Below are 10,483 nucleotides of genomic sequence, written 5' to 3'. Positions count from 1 at the left end.
ACTCAATGTCAAATTTATAGCAGTTTTTAACATGTTGTTCTAGATTTACAGAAATATGAATCCAAATGATGACCAAACCAGTGGTGGCAGTAGAAGGAAAATGTCCTGAAAGCATGAAGAACATCATCCAACATCATCTAATCAACTTTCACAGAAGGAGGTAATGTGAACTCGCTCCGTTCTCTGCATCAACATAACTGTTTTAATCACAGTGACTTCTCATTTATGCACACTGACAGAAATCACTCATGATATTACTTTATTGCTGTTATACATGTGTATATACACACTCCTACACATTTAAAGCATAACTACTGTTTTATTTACTCAATTTAACATATTTAAGATAATAATAAGTTATTAACAATATAAGCACAGATAAAAGAGCAAAAAAAAGAGGAATCTTTACACAAGGATATTTAAGATGTATTGCACATTATATATTGCACATGGAGTATCGATTATATTGCAAACAGCAAATGGTGATGACTACACAGTTTATGTACTGTAGGTGTGTGAGGTCAATAGGGGGTGGGGGGTGTTCTACTGGGAGCAGTGCTGGTTGTATAGTCTAACAGCAGCAGGAAGGAAGGACCTGCGATAGCGCTCCTTCACACACACTCGCAGCCTGTCACGGAAGGAGATGCCCAGTGCTGCCAGAGTCTCATGTATGGGGTGGGAGCTGTTATCCAGCAGGGGTGCATGATCCTCCTGTCTCGCTCACCACCTGTACTGGGTCTAAGAAACTTCCCAGGACAACTGTGCAAAAAGTTATGGCACATTTTATATTTTATGTATATTTTTATTTATTTATTTATTTATTTGCCAATATGTTAAACTCAGCAAATAAATAGATTTTGTGCACTAAAATTTGTGGGTGGAAAAATTGTATGTTTAATTTTGTTCTTTGCAGTGCTGTAGTGTTTATTTTAACTGTGTGCGTGCGTGCGTGCGTGTGTGTGTGTGTGTGTGTGTCTAAAATGACTGGTAAAGTTGCATGGTAAAATTTTGCATAAGGTTATAATAAATAATCCAGAATACCTCACATTTCAAAAGGGGTGATCAGCTGGGAGGAAACATGACAAAATTATCATAATTGTTTAGCATTTAATAACTTCCTGCTTCCAAAATACTTTAAATATTAAGTAAACATATAATTATCTAACAAGCCAAATTTTTCACCTTCTCTGTTTCTGGCAGCAGCAAAATTTGATTTGATTTACTACGGCAAAATAACCTATTTTTTTTCTTTACTGTGTCGAAATAAAGCCTAATTTTCTCAAAAGAATTACTTGCTATGGCAAAATAATGTTTAACATTGTCAAAGTAATAATGAAACAATGAATTATTTTCTCCAAACTTTGACTTACTGTGTCAAATACACACACACACACACACACACACATATCATCTAAACCGCTTATCCTTCTGGGTCGCGGTGGGGTGCTGGAGCCTATTCCAGCTGTCATTGGGCGGAAGGCAGGATACACCCTGGACAGGTCGCCAGTCCATCGCAGGGCCTGTGTCAAATAATGACATATAAATAATAATGCTGAAATGAATACTTTGTTACTTGAAATTTAATTGCTTATTATTTCCTTGTAATTACGTCTTAATAATTGAAAATATTGACAGAATAAATCTTTGCTTTGGAATAGTAAGTCACAATTTGCACAAAATTAGACACGCTTCTCCCAGAAACAGAGAGAGAAAAAAAACAAAGGCGTTTTTTCCTCCTGTGCTTGGCGGGAATCGGCTTTTGCATATATAAAGGTCGCCTTTCTAGCTTTGAGCACCTGCTCTGCTGGCCGCGCGCGCCTCTAAAGCTCAGACCGGTCGCTCGAGTCTGACAGCCTTCAGGTGAGAGAGCAGAGCTGAGACAGCTGAGCTGAGAGAGCAGGTGAACCAGGAAGTGGCGCACGAAGAAAGAAACGTTCCCAACCCGAAAGGAAAGACTTTATTATGCTGAATGCAGCTCAGACGAGCAGCTCTCCGCTTCTCAGTGTGGCAGCATTAATGTCAGACTTCAAACGATGGTGCACGACTCTGTTCGGTACACCAAGCTAGACGGCAATAATCGAGAGGAAACACATCATGAGGGCAGCGACGAAGAACATGATGACGAAGAAGCAGAAGAAGTGACAGTTTATTTGAGGCAGTGAGTGACAGAACGTCAAAAGAGAGAGCTTTTTGGTTTGCTGCTGTTGTTATTGTAGTCTTTTACCACGAAATAAGCGTTTAGTTTTCGGTGGTCGTGTCAATACAGGCGCAGAAACGGTGTGAAACGCTCTCAGTGTGACCTCATAGTTACACAGCTGAGGGGAACAAGCTAACTATGCTAAAGTCAACAGTGGTGGCCTCTTCAGTGTCATTACTGCTGACTCATTTCATTCCTCCTTTAGTTGGATGAAAAGCCTTAAATATCCACACAAACTACTAATGAACAGCTTGAGGTGGACTTTGCTAAAGAAAAATACATGGCATGAGGTAAAAACCTTGAGAACAGTCACCGTGGAATCCATTCTACGGAGCCCCTGAGGTGACATGGTGATTGTTTTTTAATACGGCATGAATTACTATATGCAGGCCACAATTTACAATATTGTGACTTTAATTTACTCTATTGAGGCCATAATTTATGATAGAGACTATAGTGATGCAACAATTTACTGTATTAAGGGCATGAATTGTTATATTTAGACCACATATTAATAAACTTTGGTCACAAATTGCTATACTGAGGCCACAGTTTACTATATTGAGGCAATACTTTACAATATTGAGGCCACATTTTACTGTATTGAGGCCATAGTTTATTATAGAGGCCACAAAGTACTATACTGATGACAGTTTACTGTATTAAGGTCATGAATTGTTATATTTAGGCCACATATTAAAATACTGTGGTCATAATATACTGAGGGCACAATTTACTATATCGAGGCCACAAATTAATATATTGTTAATTATTATTAATACATTATTATTAAATATAATTCTAAGTAGGCTGTTTTTACAGCTTGTTGTCTATAATGTGGACCATATGGACAGAACGGTAAGTTTTGAAACTTTCTGTTATAGTATTGTTTTCTCACACCCACTGGTGCACAGTGATGTAATAAAAGCTCAGAAGATGTTCTAGAGAGTCATATCAATTAAAGATCACAGCAACACAAGAATTTTGTTATTTTAGGTGGTCTGGTACGATGATAATAGTCAGACTGACTATTAGATTGTAATTGACTTAGACCGACTATAAGCCTGCTACTCTAAGAAATTCAGTCTCTAAGTCTTGATTTTCCTTTAGGTCTCCTTTGATTTGTAAACTGTATATTAGGCCTGCAGCTTCTTTGGGGGAAAATAAAACAAAACATTTTCCATATTTATTTGCATTTTGCATTGAAGCATGCATGTCTTATTCTGACTGCGGTCTTGAGAAGCACAATGAAATAGCAAAGATGTGCACTGCAGTCCCTTTTCTTTTAAAATGAGGGGTCCTTTCTTGTAGGATTTTCTGAGGATAAAGCCACTGTGAATGACCCATAGTGTAGACAGATTGTGTGTCCAGTTCTTGTGATGGCATACTTTGTTTTCAGCCTTGGTTACTGAGCGAATGCATAGCGGAGAGGATCAAAGCGGTGGGCCCTCTCCACAGTGATCCCTCCGGCCTTCTCATAGGTTCTGAGCAACATCACAGCACTGAATTGAGCTCCAGATAGGCAGGGTGACGCTTAGATCCTGCACTCCTTGGCAAACGATCTGCTTTGTCTCTGTGTTTTATTCATCTGTGAATTTCTTATCTTATCAGACTTCAGAAGTTTCTGTCTTTCTTGTTTGTCATCTGCTATTGTTGTGCCTCTTTTGTGTCCCTCAGGCCATCTGATGGACTGAATGGAAAGGCCGTGAAAAAAGACACGTGGGTCCGGGTGACGGTGGCTCTAGTTCTGCTGGGTATCGTCCTCGGGTGCATGCTGCTTGAAAGGCATGGATGGTGGTCTGATCCTGAAGGCCTGCAGAATGAGCATAACAAAGACGCGAAAACCCTGGAGGAACATCACCACCACCATGCAGGGGAGGAAGATGATGACCACAAAGATGGAGATGATCACCACAACTCTGATGGCCACTCTCATGGGCATTCTTCACTGTACCACCATGGAGTTGTCCTGACATCTTCAGGTTTAAATGTTTCTATAATTAATTCTAGTAAATTAAAACAATCAGTTAACAATAATTAGTTAACAATTAATTAACAATAATTTATCACATGACTTAGTGGTTAAATGCAATTAATCACAAATTTATTATTTATTTCCACTGTGTAAATCGGCCTATCCATTTACTAAAGTTAATTTGCTGTAGGTTGATGCATCCGTTGTTTTCCATCCAACATTGTCGGGTCTGTTGCATATTACCAGGCCTAATGCTGTTGGTGTTAGATGTGTGTTTGGCTTGCATGTGATTTCATAGGCTGGCTGTACTCCAGTGATAACTAAACTCAGTCTGACTGTAACTTCACATGGCCTTAGTTTTGTTGAGCAAGCCAACTGGCAAAGTTTTGAAAGGAAACTTCCATTTCAAAAGGCCTTTCTCCATCATCACAGTATAGAGAGACTTCTTATACAGTCTGATTCATGTGAGGGCTAGAGTGGTGCGCATTCAATTCGCAGCTTGAACTACGGGAGATTCATAGAGTCAAAAAAACTTGGATTAATGGCACTAATTTTTTTAACTATGTTGAAGTGAGATTGCGTTATTATTGTGTTAACCTCGACAGCCCAAGTGTGCTTATATAAGATGTAAGACTGCTTAAAGGTTTAGAGTCAAGTTATTTTTTTAGTATACAGTAATACAGTATACAGTTCTGTTCAAAACTTTGCAATCACTTGTTATATAAAATTTGTGTTGTTTTAATTACAACAATATCTTATGCACTGCAGATTTAAACTATACATCAAAAGGTTGTATAGTTTTATTCAATCTTTCAAGGAATTTGAGTAGGTCTGGCCCAAACAGCATTTTACAGGCTTCGAATACTTGTTGACTGCTCGGTTTGTTTGGTCAAGTTTTAAACCTGCTGTAAAACTGTTTCATTAGAAAAGAAAAGGAGAAAATATTTTTGTCTGAAGCGGTTACGTGACAGAGCAGAGTCTGAGTCTGTTTGAGATGATTCATTAGACTTGTTGTGCCTCCACGTTATACTAACCTCTTATTCAACACTTTTCACTGAGCATTTTTCTAATTTAAGGTGCTCCTACACACCTCTGTTCTTTTAGCCTCAGTGTCCTTGTGGAAAGTGCTGCGGTTTGTTGTTCTCTGAAACAAGATGGCTTGAAATCCTGGCTTCAATTGACGATGCATTTGGATATACCTGCTAAAATTGATTTATTTTTAACATTTTTTATATTAACAATAACTGTTCTATCCAAAGGCCTGTGCTGATTACATTTATTTTTTCACATAAAAAGACTTCTCAATGCTTAATAAAGAAATGAATACCAGTGTAATGAACAAATGCAGTCATATGAAACAGTTTCAACAACCGTGGTCAAATTATGGTCAATTTGTACATTTTGTAATAGTTTTTCTTCCACTGTCGGCAGATATTAGTTATTTCTTAATTTATACAGCTTCCAACTATTTGACAGCTATGAATTTGCACTGCAGCAGCAAACAAAATTCACTTTTCTGTATTTAAAACCAATTTGGCTTGTATTGTTGATAGTGTTGATTCCACAGTTTGCTTTTTCAGTATTTTTGAATGGTATTACACATTTAAATATCATAAACTACACACCAAAAGGTATTTTTAGATGTTCTATTCAACATTTACAGTCCTTCAGGAACGACACAAATGCTTTTGCATGTTAATTAATTCTGTTCATCATTCTAGACATATCTAACATGTCTTATTCTTTTTTACAGCTTCATAGCTTTCTCCTATTGGAAAGCTATAAGGTTGAACAGGACTAGAATATTAAAATTATTTTATGTTAAAACACTGATTGCAAACTTTTGAACAGTATGGTATAGATTTGTATCTATCATACACCAGTATCTTAATGTGTCTATAGGAGTTCCAGATCAATACAGTTTAAAAGGAATCAGTTTTAGATTGTTTATAACTGTTTTAATGAGCGAGAGTTGTTGTTGGTATCTGCAGCGAACTGCTCCAGGGTCGGTAAAGAGCTTCTGCAGGAGGGAGGAAATGTGGTGGATGCTGCGATTGCTTCTCTGCTCTGCCTGGGAGTCATCCACCCACACACAGCAGGAGTGGGTCAGTAATGTACCCTCGATTCATCATCTACAAATCAAATAATATAATAATGGGCAGCCATAAATTGGAATCATTCCAAGCTCCACAACATGTTTCAGCATTAATTCATTTAAAATGACTATTTGGACCTTCTGACTTTGATGCTATTGCATTTATTTGAACTGGACATTTGGGCTTATCTGACACTGATACAATTTTATGAGAAATGCTATCAGTAAACATTTAGTCTGCCAAATTTCTTTCAAGATATCACCAGTGGTATTTGTATCTAATGTATAAAGCATTGGAAACAATCAATTTTGTAATGAGTATGAATTTTATGGGCTGTATATGTGTAGCAAAGCCCCTGAGACTAGACGCATGTAAGAATTAGGGCTGCATCTGTCTCTAAGTGAAAAATCACTCATGAGAGGCCAGATCACATGTATTTTTACATAGCTTTTTTCTTTAAGCTCTGTAATACAATAAAATCCATTAACGAAACCTTATATTTCTTGAATAGGTGAATACTTAGGTAAATGGGTGGTTTTTAATCTCCATTACCTTTAATTGTCTTTCAGGAGGTTAATGAGGGTCTAGAAATGGGATTTGTATGCATAATGATTATTGATTGTTCACTTAATGTTAAAATTAATGGTTCTCATATATGATGGATCTTGGAATGGTCAACCTTGAAAGAGACCTTGCAATCTGAAACAAGTAATTTGTGCTATACTCTATGTTTTTGGAGATTTTAAATCATTTTGGCCCTTTTTTCTTAAGGTGGTGTATTCTCGGCCATTCTGTACAACCACACCACAGGATCATTCAAGACAGTACGTTCCATTGCACAGCACTCACCATTAGCCACTTATGGGGTTCCATCCATTCTTCAGGGCATAAAAGCGCTGCACTCTCAGCATGGACGATCAGACTGGAGCAGGCTTTTCAAGGAAGCCATAGTGCTAGCTGAGGACGGCTTCTTCATCGACGACGTCCTGGGCAGGGCCTTGGAGACCCACGGGAACGAAATTCTGCAGTCCAAGCTGTGCAGTGTGTTTTGTGACACGAGTGGACGCGTGAAATCGGCAGGCGTGCCTGTCGCCAACCGGAATCTATCAGAGCTGTTGCGGGCGGCTAGCCTAAATGAGTCCCATTTCCCAGAAACGCTGGCCATGAAATTGGCTGAAGACCTCTCGGCACGCGAGGGGCCCACTTTCTTAGCCGCCCTTCAGCGTAGCCATGGAGAAATCAATGACTCCCTTATCACGCAGGGAGAGAAATACACTGTCCTTTCAGCCAGCTCCCCTTTCGCCGGACCGATGCTATCTGATATATTAGAGCGAGTCAGGGAGCAAAGCCTTTCCTTTCAGAGTGATGCTGGAGATTTTAACAGGGCCGCCGCCTCTTTCTCCAGCCTCTTAAACTTGATTCAAGGACCCAACAATACAGCCCTGGCTGAGAAGAACCTAGACCTCATGGAGTTATTTGCTCTCAATACGCGAAGCAGTCACATCGGGGTGCTGGACAGGCAGGGTAATTTTATCATTCTGACAGCTTCGCTCAATGACACGTGGGGTTCTGGCCGGTTCTTGCCATCAAGTGGAGTTATCCTTAGCAGCTTTACATCGGACATCTCTGACTTGCCTTACTTTAGCTTTCCATTGGTTCTAAAGATCAACAATGATGGCGATGATGAGGAAGACAATGAAGAAGACAGCGAAGTAGTGGTCATTGCCACTACTGGAGGTTTTTCAGCCTTACTTAATGCTGCTATTCTCCTGCAAAGGATTGACTTTGGAATGGCTTCTGCAGATGCCATTCATAGCCCTCTTCTCCATCTGCAGCAGGGAAGCTCTACAGCTATGGCCATTTGCCTGTCTTCTATTTCAAATAGCTCAGACATATATAGGCTGCTTTCAGAGACAGATGGTGACCTACAGCATGTGGAGGAGTGCTTAGATTGTTCCCTATCCATGGTACTGAGGTTACATGCAGAACATGTTGGCGCATATGGAGCTCCTGCTATCAGCACCCATGCTGATGGCTACTGAAGGAAGCATAAATATACACCTTAGCATTGCAAGATAGGGCCACTCTTTACTTCGATGGTCCCCTATAGCTTATCTACAGATATTCAGAACAAATCCTCATATCTCCAAAATGATGTTTTGGATCATTTTGGATAATTTCTGTTGTTCCAGTCATCATGAAACTTTTATGCAACATAAAGGGCAGTTGGTGTTTTCAAATTATACTAAATAATAGAAAATGACAAAAAAAAAGATTATAGGGGGTTTGGCTTGGATTAGGACCAGGGTTAGGTTTTAGGTTAAGGTGAAAGTTAAGGTTAGAATGAGCATTAGGTTTAGGTTTTAGGAAGTTTTTTAACAGATATTAAAATAAGCTTTAGATTTTTTAAGAACCAAGCGTAGCTGCCTTGACATATTTTGTTACTTTCAACTGTTACGTAGTGGTAGTCATTTGATTCAACACAAACTCTTAAAGCTTTTCAGTGATCCCTGTTATTGAGGATAATTTTAAATGTTAAAGGCGAAAAAAAATATTATGCAAAGGCAAAGACATACAGAACAAAATAATTTTAATGTATAATCTGAACCCTTTCATATACTTACAAAGGTAACTTGAAGTCTCCACTGTGTACATAAACAAGTCTGCGACCATTTGCCTCAGCCCTGTCACCGGGTGTTTTTAGTTTGTGCTCTTAGTGGTAATATGTATTGCTATCTAGCTTTACAGAGGCACAACACTATTGATATTTCTCATGTATCTCCAGCCTCCTCATCGCTGCCCTCGAAAAGAACTTGGTGTTTTTCGATTGGATGGATAGTGTATTTAATCCTCTGATTGTTTACCAAGTGATGACAAAAATTCGTATAGAAAGAAATGCTGATGACTTTGAGTCTGTATACACTGATCTAATGGACAGGCAGCACAGCCGACTTGCAGATGTAGAGTAGATTAGTCCCAGGATTTGACCGGGAACTACAACACAGAACACATGTATGACATTGTCGGAAAGTTCCGTTTTTGTAGTTTAAGGTGGATGTTGAATTTTGTTGATATCTCAAACAGTTGTAAAATTAAGTTTACTTGCTGTAAATATGACGCCAGCACTTCATTTGTCATAAAAGGATTAATGGATAATAGTAGAAGAGAATGTGATATTTAGTAGCATATTTAGACAAGCATCTACAAAGCATCTACAGTGAACCATCACAAGGCGCTTCCAACGTTATAATAAATGATGATGTTAATCCACTAAATAAGGCTTGGCAAGTGTTTTTCAGCTTAATCTCTATCTGCCAGTATCGATTTATCAATTTATTTATGCATGTGGTTGTTTACACGGACAGTAATTTTGATGTGTTACATTAAAAAAAAAAAACCTGTGAATTTGAAAAAACACTTCCATGATGAAGCAACTGCCCTCTGACTTATTTTATAAGGGTGTTTTTGAGTCAATTGGCTTTCTATTCTTTTCTTGGTGTTGAAATCATTGTCAGTGCTGATCAGCCATATGCTACAGATACAGCTGAAAGGGATTGGGTTGAAAATCTGGAGTATTCCTTCTCAATAATTCCTCCATAATAGAGAAATTCAGTTGTCTGAGCCTAATCAGATTAACCTAAACCAATCATCAGGTTGATCTACACCTATGTATGGTGAGGGCCATCAGAGGACAGGATATCTGTACAGTCTCGGGTGTGTTTTGCATAATGTGCAAATGGCAAAGCCATTAGCTTTGCTCGTCATGCGCTGTCTGCTATTCAGGTTGGTGTGGCCGTGCAGACGGACAGCATTATCTGCCTACCTCCGGATAGCCGCCTGCTTGTTACATTAATTTAGATGAATGTGCGCGAGGCATGTATATTGATGCCTGGCTTCACACACCGGGGTCTTATCAGAGCACTGCTGCCTGAGGGCTTACCTGCGTACCCTTCCCTCTTTGATAAATCTTGATTTTGCACACAGCAGGTGAGCGGTCCTCGCTGATGGAAAAAATGCTTTCTTTATTGCTGCGGAGGCAGATTTTTTCCCCACTCCCCTTCCTCCTTTGATTGTAAAAGATGTGGTCTGTCTTCGTCGGCTTCTGCTGTCGACTTTGATTTTCATTCCCCGGGCGCACTGTAGTGTGCCATTCCTCTCTTCTGCTCTGCTGTTCTAAATCACCAGTGTCTGGCAAAAACAGTGGGACAGAATATA

The 10,483-nt window shown here is 39.1% G+C and overlaps 1 protein-coding gene across 1 annotated transcript; it reads left to right on the top strand.

Annotated features, from left to right (window-relative positions):
* Window positions 1–1,838: 1,838 nt before the first annotated feature.
* On the top strand, window positions 1,839–9,704 carry si:ch73-337l15.2 (glutathione hydrolase 6). Its single transcript, XM_036598661.1, has 4 exons — window positions 1,839–2,158; window positions 3,875–4,179; window positions 6,164–6,277; window positions 7,040–9,704. Exons 1-4 carry the CDS (start codon window positions 2,034–2,036, stop codon window positions 8,308–8,310), a joined length of 1,815 nt encoding a protein of 604 aa, XP_036454554.1. The 5' UTR covers window positions 1,839–2,033; the 3' UTR covers window positions 8,311–9,704.
* The last annotated feature ends 779 nt before the right edge of the window (window positions 9,705–10,483 follow it).

This window comes from Colossoma macropomum, unplaced genomic scaffold (assembly GCF_904425465.1).
Source record: "Colossoma macropomum unplaced genomic scaffold, Colossoma_macropomum, whole genome shotgun sequence".
NCBI lineage: Eukaryota > Metazoa > Chordata > Actinopteri > Characiformes > Serrasalmidae > Colossoma > Colossoma macropomum.
The sequence above is the reverse complement of the archived record's forward strand: the minus strand, read 5'-3'. Positions and strand labels throughout refer to the sequence as shown.

Coding starts and splice junctions, on each gene's coding strand:
- si:ch73-337l15.2 (XM_036598661.1), top strand. CDS start 2,034: ATGGTGCACGACTCTGTTCGGTACACCAAGCTAGACGGCAATAATCGA. Junction 2,159..3,874: donor GTGACAGTTTATTTGAGGCA/GTGAGTGACAGA, acceptor TGTGTCCCTCAG/GCCATCTGATGGACTGAATG. Junction 6,278..7,039: donor CCCACACACAGCAGGAGTGG/GTCAGTAATGTA, acceptor TTTTTTCTTAAG/GTGGTGTATTCTCGGCCATT.